This window comes from Nomascus leucogenys, chromosome 5 (genome assembly GCF_006542625.1).
Source record: "Nomascus leucogenys isolate Asia chromosome 5, Asia_NLE_v1, whole genome shotgun sequence".
Lineage (NCBI taxonomy): Eukaryota > Metazoa > Chordata > Mammalia > Primates > Hylobatidae > Nomascus > Nomascus leucogenys.
Window position 1 is genome coordinate 64,245,127 of NC_044385.1, and position 21,564 is coordinate 64,266,690.

Below are 21,564 nucleotides of genomic sequence, written 5' to 3' on the forward strand. Positions count from 1 at the left end.
AGTTTTAATAATATCTAATGATGTGTGGGAAACCGTAGAATTTTTCATACAAACTGGGACAAATGAACATGGATACTATTAAAATACTTCCTACAATAGGCATAAAATGGGCTTCCTTAGGTGAACCAGGAGGTATGGTTAGCTTAATCATATGCTATGATTATTAGTAATGGTTTTCTGTGTTTTATCGTTTATATTTGTAAATCTTTTTTGAATGACTACTTGGAAATGATGACTGAATCTCTTATACTGTGTACACACTTCGTCAGAGAACACTTAATTGTATTGATTAACATTTTTTTTGGTCTTAACCTTCCGTTGGAGTTTCAGAGAGGTTCATAATCCAGAAAAATTATCATGCTTTCTTTTTTCCTTTTGGAGAATATCTGTTCAGACTCAGGTCATGTATTTCTTCTGATTCCTCACCCCAGCTGTGATCTTTTTCATTAAAATAATTTAAAATAAAAAATTGTTTTTAAGGATGGAGTCTCGCTCTGTTGCCCAGGCTGGAGTGCAGTGGCGTGATCTCAACTCACTGCAACCTCTGCCTCCTGGGTTCAGGTGATTCTTGTGCCTCGGCCTTCCAAGTACCTGAGATTACAGGTGTGCGCCACTACATCCGGCTAATTTTTGTATTTTTAGTAAAGATGGGGTTTCACCATGTTGGTCAGGCTGCTCTTGAACTCCTTACCTCAAGTGATCCACCTGCCTTGGCCTCCCAAAGTGCTGGGATTACAGGCATGAGTCACTGTGCCTGGCCGGAAAATTTTTTGTTTTTGTTTTTGTTTTCTTGAGGCAGAGTTTTGCTCTTGTCACCCAGGCTGGAGTACAGTGGCGTGATCTCGGCTCATTGCAACCTCCGCCTCCCAGGTTCAAGTGATTCTCCTGCTTCAGCCTCCCGAGTAGCTGGGATGACAGGCACCCGCCACCATGCCCAGCTAATTTTTGTATTTTTAGTAGAGATGGGGTTTCACCATGTTGGCCAGGCTGGTCTTGAACTCCTGTCCTCAGGGGATCCACCTACCTCAGCCTCCCAAAGTGTTGGGATTATAGGTGTGAGCCACCGCACCCGGCCAAAAATTTTTTTAAGACAGGCTTTCCCTGTGTCACCCAGACTGGAGTTCAGTGGCACGATCATAGCGCCCTGTGACCTTGAACTCCTCAGCTTAAGTGATCCTCCTGCCTCAGCCTCCCATGTAGTTGGGACTACAGGTGTGTGACACCAGCCCCTCCTAATTAAAAACATTTTTTTTGTAGAGATGGAGTCTCACTATATTCCCTAGGCTGATCTTGAACTCCTGGGCTAAAGCAATCCTCTTGCCTCTGCCTCCCAAAGTGCTGAGATTACAGGTGTGAACCACTGCACCTGGTCATTTTTATGTTCAATATAGTTTATTCTTTATACTTACCAAGTTGTATTCTAATTTTTTTCTGACTTTGTTGTCTACTAATTGTGTTCTTTGAATTTTTTGAGGTCACAAATTTTATGTTTGTCATATTATAGTTACTTAGATGTAAACTGAGAGAATTAAGTAGCTGTTTGAAGTCTTGTTTTTCAAATGCCAGTGCAGCTCGGTTATGGTTTTCAGTCTGTATGGATCACCAGACCTTGGCATTTATTGAATATTAATGCCTCAGATATTACACATTTGGCACTTTGGAAAACATAGGTGGCATTGAGGTACAACTGCTGATACAGTTTTATAGACTTCATACGTGATTAAATAATGAAGAGTATTTTTTAAAGCAGCCAAATAAACAATTTTTTTGTGCTTGGTTTTCAACACACCTAACTTTTTACTTCAGAGTATTAGACTTACAGGTCATCTGGGAGGTTTCCATTTTGGAAGAAAAATTTGTTCACTATTTCCTGTATTCAAAACATAGTGCTGAGCACTGTTGAGGATACAGAGGATGTTAGAGGATTTTAGGTGCTGAATACTTACACAGAGTAATGTTAAAAGAAACAGCTCAAACGTTCTGAGAATTCAGAAAATGAAATTCTCTACTGAGAGTATCATTAAATAGTCTTGGTACTTTTGTGTGTGTATGTGTGTGTGTTTATAAAATGATGTGATTTATTATTCCTGCTGTGTTGTAGGTATACTTCATGTCTTTTCATTTGAAATGGTAAGTTCTAATAATTTTTGGTTCAGAATGGTAAGATTTTTTAGCTAATGTTAACTCTTTTTTGAGCAATCGGAGAAGAGGAGAGTCAAGACCGGCAAATAGACATGGTTAACTAATGTAAACATATCTTGTGCATTGTCTAATGTATAATATAACTAATAATACTTTTAATTATTAGTTTGAATTAGTAACAGAAGATCCTCTGAAGGCATAAAAATTTAACTTGTTACTTCTGCTTTGTGACTTGTTTAATGTATTTGGAGCCACCTTACAGTGCTTGTTCTACATAGTGACAATAAATTACATTTTAGGCTAGTCAGTATCTAAGATCTTTTATACTTCATATTGAGGATAATATCTCTGTAGGATCATCTAAAATGTTAGAATTTTGTACTAAAACTAAAAAATTATAATGTCTACTTATGTTCAGTATTAAGTAACAGCTAGTGAGATGTAGGCTGTAGGAACTCTGGTTTGTAAGCATCTTCTGATGAGATGCAGTTATGAGTTAGATTAGTAATTATTATAATTCTAAACTTTCAAAGGTTTTTACTTATTTGAGTTAGATTGATAATTATTATAATTACAAACCTTCAAAGACTTTTACAATTTAAAGTAACTGAAAGTTTATGGGTAAGTTTGTTTCTTTTCTTAGTGGTATCTTACACTATATTGTGCACAATATATATTTCAAACCCTGGCTTTTCTGGTTGTAAGTTTGCCATAGGTTTCTTAAGATAACTTCTTCATTTGATTTATTCTTGTTTTTTCTATATATGATTTTAACCAATTGATATGATTGTTACAGTAGTTTGTTTTATAATGGCAAATTTTAAATAACTGATTTTTATTTTGGTACCACTTAAATGTGTAAAAAATGACTATGTATTTAAACCTGTAGCTTTGAGTTAGTTACTTAGAGGAAAATATGTATTAACTTATCACAATTTCAAGAAGGAAAAAGGCCTCTGGTAAATTATTAAGATGATTTATCTAATGCCTAGTATTACAAACAGAAATGGATACTCTCCTATATAAAATGTGTACTTAACTCATACGTTGGCCTTTATGCCTTGTTTTCCTCTTTTCTGCTTTTTTCTGTTGTCGGGACCAATTTGGACCTGCTGCTTGTGCAGTTTGTATTTGTTCTTTTCTTTCACCTTTCATACCTTGACCTGGCCAGTTATGATAGTTTTACTTTGGTAAGGAAATGCACTGAATAAGAAAGAGATTTTGGATCAAGAAGTGCAAATCAGTCACCAGTATTATGTGAGCTTTGGTAAGATTTTATTGCTAGTATTGTTTGTCTTACAGCTGATATCCTTGCTCATTTTTTTTTTTTAGGAGTTCTGGGTAAAATAACTAAATTTGAAGAATAATTAAATACTATTAATCAATTTTAGGTTTTAAAAGCACCTCTTCAGAGTGAGTTTACAATGACAGTTGAAACTGGTAATCTTGAAAATGCTCTCAGGTGTATGCATTATCAATAAAATTCTTAGGAGCAGTGTTGTGTGCCTTGTAGTCCCAGCTACTTTGGGAGGCTGAGGTGGGAGGATCAATTGAGCTCTGGAATTCAAGGCCAGCTTGGGCAACATAGTGAGAGGCCTGTCTCTTAAAATCTCGGCCAAATAGAAGTTTCTTTAACAATTGATTTATGTAAAATACTTACATCCTTCTGTCCCTTGATGTGTGCTAGATTGTGTTTACATTTAATTGATCTTCAGTTAGAAAGCCACCCTGTGTATTAAAAAACAGCCATTAATTTTGCTACACATTCAGTTGAATTTGACAGTAATATCAGAGCAATCTATTCACTCAGTTACCTGAACAAGGCTTTCAAAATACATTGTTGAATGTATTTGGTTTAAGAGGCACATGTCAAGTTAATGAACACAGTAAGTTTCCCTACTTCTATTTGTCGTTGCCTCTATTTCTGATTTAGTATTTAACAAGTAACAACTACTTTTTGTTTCATGACTAAACCTTGCAGTATAAATTAAGATGTAATTAGCTGGGTGCAGTGGCATGATCTTAGTTCCAGCTACTTGGGAGCCTGAGGCAGGAGGATCAGTTGAGCCCAGTGAGTGTAAGTCCAGCCTGGGCAACATAGTGAGACTCGTCTTTATTTATTATTTTTATTTTTAATGTAATTGATTATTCAAAAGGATTCATTTTAAAGTTTCAATATTTTAGTAGTCTTTTTCAAAAGAGCTTTACGTCCACAGCAAGATTGTGTGGAAGGTACAGAGATTTCCCGTCTACCCCGTGCCACATACATACAGCTTCTCCTGCTATCGAAATGTTTTACCAGAATGATACACTTACAACAATTGCTGAAGCTACATTGACACGTTCTTATCAACCAAAGTCTATAGTTTACCTTTAGATTTGCTCTGGTGTACATTCTGAGGGTTTTGACAAATCTGTGACATGAACCTATGATTATAGTATCATACAGAGTATTTTCACCTCCTTAAAAATCTTCTGTGCTCTGCTTCTTTATCCCTTCCACCTGCTTCTTTATCCCTTCCACCTAACCCTTGGCAACCACTGATCCTTCTGTTGTCTCCATAGTTTAGTTTTTTCCAGAATGTCATATAGTTGGAATCATACAGTATACAGCCTCTTCAGATTGGCTTCTAGTCACCTGGCAATATGCATTTAAATTTCCTCTATGTCTTTTCATGGGTTGGTAGCTCATTTCTTTTTAGCACTGAATAATATTTTGGTTGTACCACAGTTCACCCATTCATATACTAAAGGACATCTTGGTTGCTTCCAGGTTTTAGCAATTATGAATCAAGCTGCTATAAACATTCATCTGTAGGTTTTTGTGTAGACATAAGTTTGCACCTCCTTTGGGTAAAAAGCAAAGAGTGATATTGCTGTATCAGATGGTAAGAGTATGTTTAATTTTATCAGAAACTGCCAGACTGTCTTGCAAAATGGTTACACCCATTTGTATTCCCTTCAGCAATACGTTGAAGTTCTTGTTGCATCGCATCTTGGCCAGCATTTGTTTTTGTCAGTGTTTCGGATCGTCACCATTCTAGTAGGTTTTGTAGTGCTATCTCATTTTAATTTGCAGTTTCGTCAGTGTAATTTGCAATTCTATCAATGGCATACGATGTAAAGTTTCATTTTAACAATCATATAACTGAGGAATATATTCCCAGGTATTCATGGGTGAAGATATTTAGGAATGCATGTACTGAGGGGAGAAAACCCGCCTTTGGGTGTATATATAAAGAGATTGTCTTATATTTTTTAAACTACCCCTCACTAATTAGCAGCAAGTAACACAGTATATTGGAAATTGTTGTTTTTAATTCCTTGAATTTAAAATGTTAATTTTCCCAGCATTCACTTTTGGTTAGGTTGGAAAGTTTACATGCTATTGAGTTGTATCAATAGAAATGTATATTTTTTTCCTTTTCATTTTAAAACGTTTAAAAATTTTTTTGGAGTGAGGTCTCATTTTGTCACCCAGGCTGGAGCGCAGTGACGCAATCATAGGTCACTGTACCTCTAATTCCTGACCTCAAGGGATCCTCCTGCGTTGGTCCCCCAAAACCCTGAAATTTCAGGCACTGGACACCATGCCTGACCCTTATTTACTTTTTTTTTCTTTTTTTAAGTGGAGTCTCCCTCTGTTGCCCACACTGGAGTGCAGTGGCATGATCTCAGCTCACTGCAAACTCCATCTCCTGATCAAGTGATTCTCCTGCCTCACCCTTCCAAGCAGCTGGGACTACAGGGGTGCACCACCACGCCCGGCTAATTTTTTTTTTTTTTTTTGAGACAGAGTCTTGCTCTGTTGCCCAGGCTGGGGAGCAGTGGTGTGATCACGGCTCACTGCAGCCTCCACCTTCTAGTTTCAAGTGATTTTCCTGCCTCAGCCTCCCGAGTAGCTGGGACTACAGGAGCCCGCCACCATGCCTGGCTGGTTTTTTGTGTTTTTAATAGAGATGGGGTTTCACCATGTTGACCAGGCTGGTCTCAAACTCCTGACCTCAGATGATCTGCCCACTTCGGCCTCCCAAACTGCTTGGATTACAGGCATGAGCCACCATGCTCGGCCTTAATTTTTTTTGTATGTTTAGTATTTACGGGGTTTCACCATGTTGGCCAGGCTGGTCCCTAACTCCTGACCTCAAGTGATCTGCCTGCCTCAGCCTCCCATAGTGCTGGGATTACAGGTGTGAGCCACCACGTCTGGCCCAGTTTACTTTTATTAGAAAATATTAATTTGCTGATGTATATTGTTCAGTATCTTAATACTTTTTTCATGAGTTAATACTTTCTTGGCAAAGAGGCCTAATCTCTTGAGGTTTTTTAAAATACCCTGAATATTTCATGTAAGTGATTTTTGCTTCATTCTTTGTGTCTACAATTTGTTATCTAATATTTCTGGCTCCTAACAGTTTTCTTTTTTGTTTTTTTTGAGATGGAGTCTCGCTCTGTCGCCAAGCTTTTCATAGAGACAGGGTTTCACCATCTTGGCCTGGCCGGTCTGGATCCCCTGACCTCAGGTGATCCGCCTGCCTCAGCCTCCCAAAGTGCTGAGGTACAGGAGTGAGCCACCGCACCCGGCCAACAGTTCTTATTTAATCTTTCTCATGAAAGTTTAACTGGTTATAACCTTATTGTTCTTTTATGTAACCTTCTCTAGTGAAGGAAAAGGTAATAGAATATAGTTTGCTCACATTAAAATATTTTCAATTGCTAAATATAGTTTTTTTTAGGGAATTTATTTTTAGGAATATTTAGATATTCCTAATCGATTAAAAAGGCTGAATCCTGTTGTCAGAACTTACTATATTTTTCTCTAGAATTATATATTTTTTAGTGGATTTAAATATTCTACATTATTTAGCATTTTCGTTTTTTGAGACATAGAACCTAAATAGCATGTGGTGATTCCTGGACAATCCTTAAAGCTTCTTTTGAGATAAACATGAGAGGTCTTTATCAATAAAGAATTTTGACTGTGACCTAAAAAAGAGTATTGATTGTGCCCATTAAGATAGCATTCACTCAAACAAGAGTTATATTGATAAAGTGTTAGATGAATACCTCTCGTCATTGATCATTAAATGTTGTTCCAGTTGACACAGTTAAAGCAGTTTTTATTTAGTTCAGTGAGTGTATCCCCAAGTTTAGGTGGTCATACTACACTTTAGCTTTACCTGAGTACTATGTAAGTCATTCCTTTAAATTAGGTTATCGGTAATATACACACACACACACACACAAAATATACATGTTGAGTATCCGTTATCTAAAATGTTTGGGGCTAGAAGTGTATTGGAATTTGGATTTTTTTGAATTTTGAAACGTTTGTATATTATGTAATGAGATATCTTGGGGATGGGACCCAGATCCAAATATGAAATTCACTTATGTTTCATATATGTCTTATATACATAGCCTGAAGGTAACTTCATAGAATTTAATTTTTTTTTTTTTTTTTTTTTTTTGAGACAGAGTCTTGCTCTACCGCCCAGGCTGGAGTGCAGTGGTGCGATCTTGGCTCACTGCAAGCTCCGCCTCCCGGGTTCATGCCATTCTCCTGCCTCAGCCTCCTGAGTAGCTGGGACTACAGGTGCCCCCCACCATGCTTGGCTAATTTTTTTGTATTTTTAGTGAGACGGGGTTTCACCGTGTTAGCCAGGATGGTCTTGATCTCTTGACCTCGTGATCCGTCCGCCTCAGCCTCCCAAAGTGCTGGATTTACGTGTCTGTCCAAAAAAAATTTTTTTTTAAGAGACAATGTCTCACTGTGTTCAAGGCTTGTCTTGAATTCCTGGGCTCGAGCAATTCTTGCATCTCAGCCTCCCAGAGTGCTGGGATTATAGGCATGAACCACTATGCCTGGCTTAGTAGAATATTTTAAGTAATTTTGTGCGTGAAAGTTTTGCCTACGTTTTGACTTAGACCCATCACATGAGGTCAAGTATGAAATCTTCCACTTTGGGCATTGTGTTGGTGTTTAAAAAGTTGTGGATTTTGGAGCATTTGGGGTTTTGGGTGGTTATGCTCACCTTGTATCTTGATAGCCCAAGTACTAAATATTAAAGGAAAAATATCCATGTTCTGCACAAAAAGTGCCATGTGCCAGTAGTGGCATGTTTGCCATGCCACTTCAGAAAATATTTGTTAGATTAATTTACCTTACTTAGTGCAAGCTTCCTGTTCTACATTTTCATGAAAGAAAACTGACTGGGACTTTAAAAATAGTACTTCTCAAACCTTTTGGCTTCCATATTTCTTTAATTTTCCATATCAGTATTAAAAATTATTGAGGGCTCCAAAGTGCTGCTAAAGGATTGTATCAATATATATTATAAGCCAAAGCGAGGTTTTAAAGAAAACGTTACAGAGTTAAGAGTCGCTTTCTTGTACATTTTTGCAAATGTCTTTAATGTTCCCTTTAGTGTAGTGGGAAGAATGGTACTGTTTTATGTTTTGTAAATTTGTTTTGCTCTATAAAAAATGGTTGGCTTCCCACGTTTGCTTTTGCATTCCATCTATTGCAGAAAGCTTTTTAATTAAAATGCATCAAAGAAGGCCTGACTTTATACGGAGAAGTGATAAGGGAGGAGTATGTTAATAACCTTTAAAGATAATTGTGGATTTTTTTGATACTACTGTGAAACTTAAAAGTACTCTTATATTGAAATTAATTGGGTTGGCTGGGCATGGTGGCTCACACCTGTAATCCCAGCACTTTGGGGGGTTGAGGCAGGTGGATCACTTGAGCTCAGGAGTTCAAGACCATCCTGAGTAACATGGTAAAACCCCATTTCTACAAAAGACACAAAAATTATCTGGGCATGATGGTATGTGCCTATAGTTCCAGGTACCCTTGAGGCTGAGGCAGGAGGATCGCTTGAATCTGGGAGTCAGAGGCTGCATGAGTTGAGATCACGCCATTGCACCCCAGCCTGGGCAACAGAGTGAGACCGACAAAAAAAAAAAAAAAAAAAAAAAAATCCATTGGGCTGCTTTGAATTTTGAATGGATCTTTTACCCATGCATAATTTTTTAGTGTTACGTACCAATCAGAAGAAAAATACTGATGCATTGGTCTAAGCAGATTATCCAAAATGCTAATGTATTTATTTTACAAAATTAAAAAGAAGTTACATGTCTTCATGTTGATCTCATAGAAAATGTCAGCCAAATACTCAAGCCAATAATTATAGTGTCTCATATAAAAACCTTGTTCCGTGAAAAAAGTATTTCATTCAGCATGCACCCCAATCATGAATGCTTTTTCTTAAAATAACCATCCTACTTCAGAATGCAGCAGATGTACTTTGTGGACAAATCCTGTTTTATTGTGAAGAACATGAAAAAAGTATGTACCCATGGATAGAGATTTAATAAAATTAACTTTGACTGCTTCCTCCAGGTATTCATAGTTTAAAATTTTAAATTACAGTTTTATCCATGTGACAAATGCAGTGGTTACTAGTAAAAATTGGGCCCAAGTCTCTTGGCTTGTGCTAAAGTGCTGGGACTTTTCCCAGCCATTACTTTTGCACCATTGAATGTAGTAAATGTTGATACAGAGAAAAGTCTCATGATAGTACTATAACTAACTATATCTTAGTGCTAGGAAAACACGAAATAGTTATGACTGTGCACTTCCTGAGTCTTGGGGACTCTTAGTACTCCATGACCTACACGTTAAGAACCGCTGCAATGATAGAATGCTCTTTTGATATGTGGTTCTGGGAATTAGTCATACTTTGCCTCCTTTTTTGGTCATCTGTTAATTAAAGTACACTTGAATTCCAGGCTTTCAGGAATACATATGTATAATTCTTTTCATGGAAAGGCATACGATCTTATAAATACTGCAAAGAGAAGTTAAAATCTTGCCTTTTGTTAGGTTTCGACTGTTGGAATTTTTTTTTTTTGGCTGTCTGGGACATGGAGATATGTTGGAATTTTTGAAGAATGAAAGTATCTCGTGAACGTCAAAAATTGTGTGAACTCTATTTCAGTAGAATCGTATAGGCTAGCTCAGCCACTTACTATCCGTATGACCTTGACTAAGTAACAGCTTTGTGCCTCAGTTTCATTATGTCTAAAATGAGGTAACAGTAGGCCTACTTCATAGAGTTGAATCAATAATGTAAAAACTGAGTTTTCATCATAGGTTTATTTTAGCGCACTGCAGTCTTTTGAGATGTTGGTTACAAATAAGTTGTTTTGGCTTAAACAACAACTCGTAAGTTTTTGTAATGTAATAAAGTATTACTTAAATTTGTAAAAATATCACATATACGCACTGGTTCTAACTTAAATTCTAGTTTGAAGTGTTATTAAAAGTCATTCATAGAGGGAAGTAAGGGTTTTGTGTATTGCTTGTTGGGTGGGCACACAGTTGTGAATTTCCTGAAGTGATTCTTATTAATACTTGATAGGTTTAGTGATAGTGAAGAATGCTGTATTTCATTTTACAAAATCATCCTAATATAATCTCTACCTCTTTTGCATTTTATTAGAAGTTTGTAGCTGTGGGTTTCTAGAAAGTAACAGCCTGAAGACATGACTAGGAAGCTGAAAATTTCTTTTGCCCTTTCTAAAATAGTTACAAAATGATGCCATCCAATTATACTCTTTTTTCTTGAGAGCAAAGCTGTGTAAAATAGTATTCAGTAATCATCTTTAAGATATTGTCAACATTACTAAATACAAGTATATATATATATTTAGTGAAAAATGCTGTAATGTGCCTCATGAATTGGTATTTTAATACAGTAATATGCTATAGTAACATGGAGTATTCTAAGATATTCTGATTATCTCATTTAGAGAAAGGTATTTTAGAACTTGTACCGATTTATAATATACCACCAGAAGGGGAATGTTCGTGTTTAATACTTAACTTAAAACCATAGATATTTTTGGTACATTGATAGATTTCCCGTGAAATTTTCTTAATGACAATGGATTTAATAATAAAAGAAGGTACTTTGTGAATAATAAAGCTCACACTATTCTAGAAAGTTATTCTAGAAAGTGATACATAGAGCTGAAAATACAAAGAGACAATAAAAAAGATTGTTTATGCCCTTTTTTCCTGCCAGTGAATCATAGGCCAATAGTTAAGATATTAGGGTATATAAGGGGTAGTTGAAAATTGAAATCTCAAGCAGGGAGACTGTAAACAATTACCCTATATTAGTGATTAGATGTTGAATTCCTAACCTTTCATAGTGAAGACAAATTCAAAAGTAAAAATATAAGTTGAACTCCTGTCCTCCCCAAAAGTCATGATATGAAATCCATGTATTTTACTCGATGGTGCTGGTGTGTAACCAGCTTCTCAACAATGAAATCTCTACTATATTTGCTTGTTACAGGTACTTACCTAGATACTATAGATATTATTTTTATAGCTAGAAGATTTTGGGTGTGTTGAAGCATTCTTCACTTTTATCAGCAGGTTCTAAGAACCTATCAGTAGTTTCTAAGTAGTGATAAGGAAATGGTAATTTGGTTTGGTTTATTGAAAGTAGTGTTAACATAAGCTTTATTTTAAAATAGTTTTCTAAATATAATGCTTGATCAGTAGCCAATTTTATATTACAGTCTAGCTTTTTTTTTTTTTGAGACAGAGTTTTGCTCTTGTTGCCCAGGCTGGAGTGCAATAGTGCAATCTCGGTTCATTGCAACCCCCGCCTCCTGGGTTCAACCGATTCTCCTGCCGCAGCCTCCTGAGGAGGTAGGATTACAGGCATGTGCCACTACTGCCCAGCTAATTTTTTTGTATTATTAGTAGAGATGGGGTTTCTTTCTTTTTTCTTTTTCTTTTGTTTTTTTTGAGACGGAGTCTCTCTTTGTTGCCCAGGCTGGAGTGCAGTGGTGCAATCACGGCTCACTGCAACCTCTGCCTCCCGGGTTCCCGCAATTCTCCTGCCTCAGCCTCCCGAATATTTCGGACTACAGGCGCCCGTCACCACACCTGACTAATTTTTTTGTATTTTTAGTAGAAACGGGGTTTCACCGTGTTAGCCAGGATGGTCTCGATCTCCTGACCTCGTGATCCGCCCATCTCGGCCTCCTAAAGTGCTGGGATTACAGGCGTGAGCCGCCGCGCCCAACCTAGAGACAGGTTTCACCATGTTTGCCAGGCTGGTCTTGAACTCCTGACCTCAGGTGATCTGCCTGCCTCAGCCTCCCAAAGTGTTGGGATTACTGGCATGAGCCACTGCACCCCACCTCAGTCTAGCTTTTTTTGCAGGTCAGTAATAGTATCCATTGATGGTCACAAATTTTATGATGAGAAATTTATTTTTAGCAAAGTTAAAACATGGCTTTTAGGGCTGGGCATTGTGGTTCACGTTTGTAATCCCAGCACATTGCGAGCGTGAGGCAGGAGGATTGCTTGAGTCCAGGAGTTAGATACCAGCCTGGTTGGCATAGCGAGACCCTATCTCTGCAAAAAAATAGTTCAAAAATTCGCCAGACGTGATGGTGCATGCCTGTCGTCCCATCTATTCGGGAAGCCGAGGCAGGAGGGTCACTTGATTGAGCCCAGGAGTTCGAAGCTGCAGTGAGCTATCATGACACCACTGTACTGCAGCCAGGGCAACAGAGTGAGGATCTCTGAAAAAAAAAAAAAAAAAAAAAAAATTAAGAAGCTTTTAGAAAGATTGGTATTTAAATGTTCTAAATAATGTGAGAAAGCATTTTATCTCTTCATGATGGTGTTTTTGTTGTACTGTAGCTTCATTCATTGTACAGTAGCTTCATTAAGATTACCTTTGGACATCTCCATTTAAGTTAGGCAGTTTTTTTAAGGAGCCACTTGTGGCTTAATGGCAATTACGTTTCCATCATAGGGTTTTATTTTATATCCAGCTTTATAGGTGCTTTTCAACAGTATTTTGTATTATAAAATGGAACTTTAAATGAACATTTAGATTTTAATAAGATTGCTTTTCAAAAGTACAGTAATTATGTTTTCTTTAAACATTGCTGCATTTGTCTCATAATGGAATGTTTTTCATGATTGCTACATTTAACACAGTTTTCTGTGATTGGAAATGGTCATCAAGTCAAAGTGAAAATTGCAATTTTCATATGTTATCTTGAGAAATTTCACTTAGAGATTTCATTGAAGTTAATTCTGTGTCACTATTGTTGGTAAATGAACAGCTTTTAGAAAGCAGTTTCTGTACTGAAATTTCAAATGTTTTGAATATTTCTGTTTTATAGTTAACTGTGTAATACTTTCATTCATGTTTTCAGATAAAATTACTGCGCAGTTAAAGGAAAGCAATGTTATGTCCAGCTTTCAGTAATTGCTTGTGTGGGCTATCTGTAGTCCCTGGATGGAATAATGCTTGAGTAGATGAATAAAAATACATGAATGAATTATAATATTTAGACAACGAAGACTGTAACCTTATTTTTAGCATAATTCCCTAAAGCTATTTGCGTTATATGTTCGAATGCATTTCAGTATGAACTTGGTAACAGTCATTTCTGTTTTAAGACTTCAGTGACCTGGGAGGAGAAAACAATTGGCCCTGGTGGTTATCATTACTAGATTTTCCTTTGCTTGGAATCTAGGCATGTATCTTTCATCTGTTGGAATGAAAACATTAAAAATAATCTGTGGTATATTTTATATAATCTGATTCATTAGTAATCTAATTTTGCAATATAAACTGGGTGCATTAAGCATTTGTAGTATATTAAGCCTGGGAGACTGAAGTTTCTTTTCAGTGTTCTTATTAAGTTTATGATGATGGAAACTTTTCAAAATTTTTAATGGAAAATGATGTCCCAATTCACTCTTTTCTTTTTGATTTTAGATGGGAAATGTAAAGTCATAAGATCGATAGGTTGACTGTGACAACTATGTTTACTTACAGAGAGAACAGGAAATGAGAATGGGTGATATGGGTCCCCGTGGAGCAATAAACATGGGAGGTAGGGATTTGAAGCAAAAGGCTTTTGTAATTTATCATTTTTGGGGGGACTGTTTATGCTCTTTGTGGTATCTACATATCAGTAAGAAACTAAAATACGGAACCAACATTTCTAAAGGTGAAATCTCTTAGATCCATTAAACTGGAATACAATACAATTATATTAAAAATATATGTCTGGGAAGAAAATTCTCATTTTGTTTTTGTTTGAAGGCTAAAAGATGTGTTATACATTCATAGGCTTAATGAAGGAAACATATAAACCAGGTTGCAATACAGCCTGAAGGTAGTTTAGTCATTGCATTGTGTAATACAGCTCTGTCTTTGCAGTTTTAAAATCAATGTATATGCCTTCTAATTGGCATTTTTTTGTTTGTTTGTTTGTTGTTTTTTGAGGCAGGACCTTACTCTGTTGCCCAGGCTGGAGTACAGTAGCTCAATCTCGGCTCGCTGAAACCTCGACTTCCTGGGCTCAGGTGGTCTTTCCATCTTACCAAGTAGCTGGGACTACAGGCACGCACCACCATGCCTGGCTTATTTTTTGTATTTTTAGTAGAGGTGGGATTTCACCTTGTTGCCCAGGATGGTCTCGAACTCCTGGGCTCAAGCAGTTTACCCGCATCAGCTTCCCAAAGTGCTGATTTTACAGGCATGAGCCACCTTGCCTGTCCTAATTGGACACTGGAAATTGATAGTTTCCAAGTTGGAAACTGATAGTTTCTGAGTTGTGTTTTTAGGTAGAGAGCATTTTATACATTTCTATCTTAAACTAGCTTTTTGTGTAACTTTGAAGCTGTTTTCCTTCACTTTAATGAATATTGAACTTTTTTCCTTTAACCTACAGTGTTGTGCACAGAAGTGCACTCAGTGTTTGTAGTCTATGACTCAAGGGAATTACATGTGTGTCGCCAATGCATGTTTTAGAGTTGACTAAGCTTTTAAGAAAGTATATTAGCAACTTTAGTATGGATTTGCTCGTATAGCCAAGTTGCAAGGGAAATAATGCCAAGTAAATAACCTGAAGGAAAAACAAGTGTGGCATATAGTAGGCCTTACTAAATGAAATGTCATACATTTACAAGTTGGGTAAGGAATTAAATTTTATGAAATTAATTGTCCCACAAAATCTCTCCCACATTAAATTGTCCCACAAAAGCTGTTATGAAGCTAAAAATGTTTATATAACTTAAATGTACATATTGTTTTAAAGATTACACTACCATGGTAAACAATATACTTAACATGCACACCCATTTACAAAATCAAGTGTGTTCTTAGCATATATAATCTATCAAATGAAACTTATGTCATGTGTGGAATAAACATTTTCCATTATCAGCTTTTTTTTCTTAAACTTCCGTTGCCAGTTTTTCAGTACTACTAATCAGATGATGTAGAGTCATATATTGCTGTTTACTTGGTCACTTTTTACCAACAAGTAGTTAGTGAATATCTCTGGTATATGCAGGAAGCAAGAAATGTGGCCCTTGCCCATAAAGAACTTAATTGTGAAATTATTACAGTGGATACGTGAAATAATTAATAAACCAAGAGCGTCTACGTTCTAAATTATGAAGCATAATTGAGTGTAATGATGTCCAAGTAGTCCAACATTTATGTCTTTTTTTAAGAGTAAATGCTGGGATGCTATTTAATATAATCCATGTAATTTTAAGGATTTTAGGAATAAGGTTATTGTAGATTATAGGCAGTTTAAAAGGCCGTTATCATTATTAGAGTGACATTAACATCAGAGCTAAACTTTAAAATAGTATAAAACTTAGAACTATTTCTGATGGTGCAGAGATACTCTGCAATTTTATCAGAAGAAATCTAAAAATATGCCTTTAGAGTCCTTATTTAGTTAGGAATTGAAGATAACTTAAAATTTTTGTGACATTTTATTCACCAGAGGACTTACTTACATTTTAGCACTTACTCTCCTAAAGCCCAGTTGTCTAATTTTCTCTTCAGTCTTCATTCAATGTGAGACTTCATCATAATGGTTTTATAGAGCTATTAATCATTATCATCCAGTTGGGTTGTTGGGAAGTTAAAACTGTCATAACTCATCAAGTTACATTGATGGAAAGTGGCAGCAGATTTTCTGGTGTATCACTAGTGTGTATAACCAAGTGAAACCTACATTATAATGCTATCTTTCTAGTAATCAGATAATGCTAACGTTTCTTATATCTTTAAATTTATTTATAGCTATGTGGTGGAAGATGTGAGTACTAAAAGTAAAGCTCTAAGTTAACTACTGTTAGTTGGAAATATTATTTTTGATTTTTTTATACCCATAGTTGTGTAGTTATTTTCCGAACCCACCATTGTAAAATTACATTCTATTAGAGAGAAACAGAGGAAAAAGAAACTTAATTTGTTTTCTGGGGGATAGTTGAGGTAAGACGCCTCTTAGATACTGTTCTTATACTCTCTTCATTTCTAGATTGTAGAAATTATTAAAAATAGCTATTTAGGGCTATACTGAGGGAGCAGAAATATTCTTGGTTAAAGTCTGTTTATCGGCAAGAGCATTTGGGGATGAAGGAAATAATTCCTTCCTATGAATTTGCTAGGTTTCTGGGGATTGGATTCAAACAGCAGAAGTATGATGCCAGGGGCTGTTAGGGACTCAGCCATATAGAGATTTCAGCTGCATTATAATGTATACTTGAGAAATTGAGTTCTTATTGTCAGAAAATTGACCTATGTAATGAAATACTAGAAGAAAACCCTAAATTAGAATGGCTTTGTTACGAATTTTTAATGATAAACAAGTACTAACACTTAAAAGGGAAAAAATTTTTTAAAGAAAATGCCTAAAAATGCGGTGTATCTGAGATCATCATATATGTAGTATTACAATGCAAACACTATTAATATGAGGTAGGTGGATTTGTTTAATGAAAAAACTTGAAATATTATCAGATTGTCGTCATTTATGGAATTTAAGCTTGTCAGAAAGATCCAGATAGCTATATTAATATTTTATCTGTATTTGGTTGCAGTTGCTTTTAAAAATAAGTTTTCTGATAAGTCATTTCAATTTTTTGGTTTAGATTCCATATTTCAAAATAAAAAGTTAAAAAAAGAGTACCTCATGTAATTTAGCAAGGTATTCCATAAACTCAGGGAGGAAAAAAAAACACTAAGATGAGAGGCCAGTTATAATGATCTTTATTTATATATTGCAGGAAGTGATTTCCTCTCTCACAACTTAGCATAATTTACTGCTAATATTTTTAGCCATGGGTTGAAAAAAATTAAGTGGTTTTGTAAGTGCTAATCCTTTGTTACTCATTTAAACCGGTAAAATGTAGTCCTCATTGTTAGGGATTATTTGGTTTAAAAGCCTGCTATAACAAATAATAGTGATGTCTCAAAGCTTGCAAACTGTTGGTCTCAAATGCCCTAAAATGATTGATAGTTTCCTCCTTGATTTTATGTACATTTGGCTTGGGGATGAAAATTCTAATTCTAGAGTGTAGGTAATGCTCTATTACAGAGTAGATAATGCATATCCCATTCTTAAGGAGCGAAAATAATACTGATAACGGTCTTGGTATATAGATTGCATAAATATTGTTAAATTTTTAATGTTTACTAAACTAAGATAGGACAGCTCTAAGTATAGATTGTTTTACATAGATGCGTTTAGCCCAGCCCCTGCTGGTAACCAAGGTCCTCCTCCAATGATGGGTATGAATATGAACAACAGAGCAACTATACCTGGCCCACCAATGGGTCCTGGTCCTGCCATGGGACCAGAAGGAGCCGCAAATATGGGAACCCCAATGATGCCAGATAATGGAGCAGTGGTAATGTATCATAAACATTATTTTGATTATATTCAGTAATGTACACTTCTGCATCAAGGATAACTTCACACTTAATATAATTTGGTATCATTTGTTTTGGCAGCCAATGAAGAAGAAAATTTTGTGACATCATATGTTGATTTGTTACAGATAGTTTTTTTTTTTTTTTGAGACAGAGTCTCGCACTGTTGCCCAGGCTGGTGTGCAGTGGCACAATCTCGGCTTGCTGCAACCTCTGCCTCCCAGGTTCAAGCAATTCTCCCTCCTCAGCCTCCCGAGTAGTTGGGGCTACAGGCGTGCGCCACCATGCCCAGCTAATTTTTGTATTTTTAGTAGAGACAGGGTTTCATTATGTTGGCCAGGCTGGTCTCAAACTCCTGACCTCGTGATCTGCCCGCCTCGGCCTCCCAAAGTGCTAGGATTACAGGTGTGAGCCACTGCATCCAGCTGAGATAGTTTTTAAGTAGTCCAAGAATTAGGATTACTGTCTGTGGCATGCTGTGGTACCTCAATATATAGCAAATGCATATGTTAATTACAGATATTTTTCTGTGCTTTTTAATTTGTTTCCATCTTTTACCAGCATTCTAATGTTCAAGCATTTTATGATGGTGTTCTTTTCCTATGTGGACTCCTTATGTTTGATGGGAACAAAAGTCCAATATATATGAGCACACGGTTCTCAGCAAATATTTTTGATAAAAATATTACCTGTCATGATTTATTGCAAAGAATTTGGCTATAAATTAACATTAAAGTGTTTGTGTATTTCCAAACCACCATTGTGGCATTCTTTTCACAGAATTTTAAATTATATTTAGTAAATTTAAAGTAGACAGTTTTTTGTCTTGATCTGAGAGTGTGAAGATATCTTTGTGTGGATTAAATACTATGAAAACAAGGTTTTTTCAGTTGTAATTTTTATTATATTTAAATATATTAGTTGCAAGAATGATACCTTTTATCATTTCCATTAAAGTCTATCACTATATAAATCGGACTTTATATAGGCAAACCATTTTCTCATTTAGTATTTGTTAATGCTTGTTCTAAATAACATTTTGAAAGGGAAATTGTTTGGTTATCTATTTTGAAAAGGCAGTTTCGTTTTGAAACTACTATATGAAATCTTGAGGCGCCAATGCTGCTAAGAAAGAAAAAGCACTGCCAGTTAGACTCAGACCTGTCATCAGTTGTAAATCCATCGTGATCAGAGACGTTAAAAGCAATGCCTTGTATGTCTTAGAATTGAATGCAGCATTTATCATTCTTTTATTTGCTTCAAATGTAGTCTTTTAAGAATTTGGAGAAATTGGACATGCTGGCAGTTGGATTTTTTAAAATGATAGTTTATACAGGGAGATAAAGAGGCAGTGCACGGCTACTGTGAACAGATGGCACTTAACACAGTGATTGCATTTATTTCCTTCAGTAGAGGCTTTGTTTTATAGTGATATGTTTGAAAGCTAGTAAAAACTTATACTACTTTGGTTAAGTTTTTGTGTGGCATATAATCATCAATAGAAACATAGAAGTAACATTAACTGTCCCAGTTTTTTATTGTCTCCCTGAAATTGTAAACTTTATTTAAATAATCACCCTTGGTCTTTTTTGCACTGACATTTTACTGCTACACTTCAGGGAGTTCTGTCCAACCTTTGAGATGAATATGTATGATTATTGTGAAGTTTCTCAAAATACTTCATTCAGATGTTTAATTGTGCTTATTAGTACATGTTATTACATTAATTTTTAAAACTATTTTCCCATGATAATCTTTCAAGGAAAACACTCTCAGAAGTTTCCATACTGAAATCATAATTCTTTGTGTATGTTTGTATTAGTGCTTTCTATCTTCGAGGAATTGATGTAAAGATTTTTTTTAGAATGTTTACTTTTAAAAAACAGAACATGATGCTGCTCCCCAGTTTTATTTCTCTGATTTTTTAAAAAAAGTATTTTTCTTACATAGCATAGTTTCATGCAATATAAACTTTTGAAAAAAGGAATCAGAGATTTATTATAATATTGTTTAGGCTTAAGATTACTTTTGCTTCTGTCATGAAATCAGTTCTTTGTTCTTGAAATTGGGGCATAGCATTAGCAATATGTAAATCTTCAGATGCTGCATTTTTTTTTTTTTTTTAAAAAACATAGTAACTAATTAAATTGCTCCTTTCTTCCTTCTATGTGTGATCCTGATTCTGCTGGACTTTCTGCCGAACTTCATGACACCACCACTTGGGATTTTGCCAATTTTTCTTGTCACTTATATTTGGCGTGTTCCAAATGGACTTCATGTTCTATTCCTTATTGTGTGGTATCATAGCACAATGACAGATTTCCTCAAGGACCGCCATCTCAGATGGGTTCACCTATGGGGAGTAGAACAGGTTCTGAAACCCCTCAAGCACCAATGAGTGGTGTAGGTCCTGTGAGTGGTGGTCCTGGTGGCTTTGGTAGAGGAAGTCAAGGGGGCAACTTTGAAGGCCCTAATAAGCGTCGTAGATATTAAACGTTCGTTCATTCCTGGCTATCTAGAAAAAAAAAAGTCAGTGGTATGCCTTTATACTTTTACCTGTTATCTGGAAGAAATGGTTTTATTGTTAATGTATGTAGACTTAAAAGTTTTTTTTTTTTTTTTTGTAAAACTTGAGGTTTTTGTATTTTTCTTTATTCACGAGCTTTGTAGATTAGAATGGTAATGATGCTCATCATTTTGAATGTTGAAATGTGTTTGTGACTTTAGCTAAATATAAGTATTCCATAGTACTGTGAAATCTATGTAGTTACTTAATCTCAATAAAGAAATCATTTTGGATAATTTAAAACTGTTATTAGTGGTATTCTCTTATGGTCTTACTAAACTTTGCTGTAACAGTAATGCTTTGGTTGCTTTAACTAATCGTAGTCATTAAAAATGAAAATGATTTTGCTTTTTAATTTGTGCAAGTAGCACTGAAGATAGAAGCTTAATTAATGAAAGCTAATGTCAATAAGGGGTAGATAGAGTAGTATATGTGGGGGTGGGAGGGTATGGGAGTTTAATTTGTATAAACCACTGATGTTCTGTGAAATCGGAATTTCCACCTACATTTCATATAGATTCTGAATATTCAGGTATTCTGAGACAGATTATTAAGGATATCTTTGTCCTGTTCTGATTTTTCCAAATAAATCTTTTTCATCTTGAAAAAAACCGTTTGAAGGCAAATCTCTTTTGCTTATAAAAAATAATGTCTAGTTTTAAACATATCTGCCATTATTTATTTGGTTTCAATATCTAGACCTTACCTGATTATTATCGTACAGTTAGTGTTAAACATTCTTTAAAATAAAACAATACTGTTGGGTTGGCTGTGAAGTGAGGATTTGCTGTGTGATTTGTGGTGAATTAGGCATTTCTTGAGAATGTAGGTTTCTAGAAGTATTAAAAGATGGCTTGACTCTGCAGTGTCAAATATTTCCCTAAAATTTGGACATTTCTCCAGTAAAACTTGTCTGATGGGTTAGGACCATTTGTCTCCAAGGAATGGCAGGGTTTTTTTTAATTGTTTGTTTGTGTTTTTCAAGATAATGCTGAGACATCCAAGGAGTACCGTTCAAGAGGTGATTTTAAAAAGCAGAGAATTACTTGAGAATGGCTAGAG

The 21,564-nt window shown here is 35.7% G+C and overlaps 1 protein-coding gene across 5 annotated transcripts in view; it reads left to right on the top strand.

Annotated features, from left to right (window-relative positions):
- The window catches only part of PSPC1 (paraspeckle component 1), a 152,929-nt gene that overhangs the window by 104,915 nt on the left and 26,450 nt on the right, over positions 1 to 21,564 (top strand). For 2 of the 5 annotated variants that reach the window (XM_030813288.1, XM_030813287.1), the window contains 3 exons: positions 14,034 to 14,091; positions 17,745 to 17,914; positions 20,244 to 20,745. The exons of 1 other annotated variant lie outside the window; for it this stretch is intronic. In XM_030813288.1, the coding sequence (XP_030669148.1) occupies positions 14,034 to 14,091; positions 17,745 to 17,914; positions 20,244 to 20,429 (414 nt within the window). In that variant the 3' untranslated portion in view covers positions 20,430 to 20,745. Of the gene's footprint in view, positions 1 to 14,033; positions 14,092 to 17,744; positions 17,915 to 20,243; positions 21,114 to 21,564 lie in introns of those variants that run through there. 2 more of the 5 variants (XM_030813286.1, XR_004030136.1) reach the window with 2 other exon arrangements.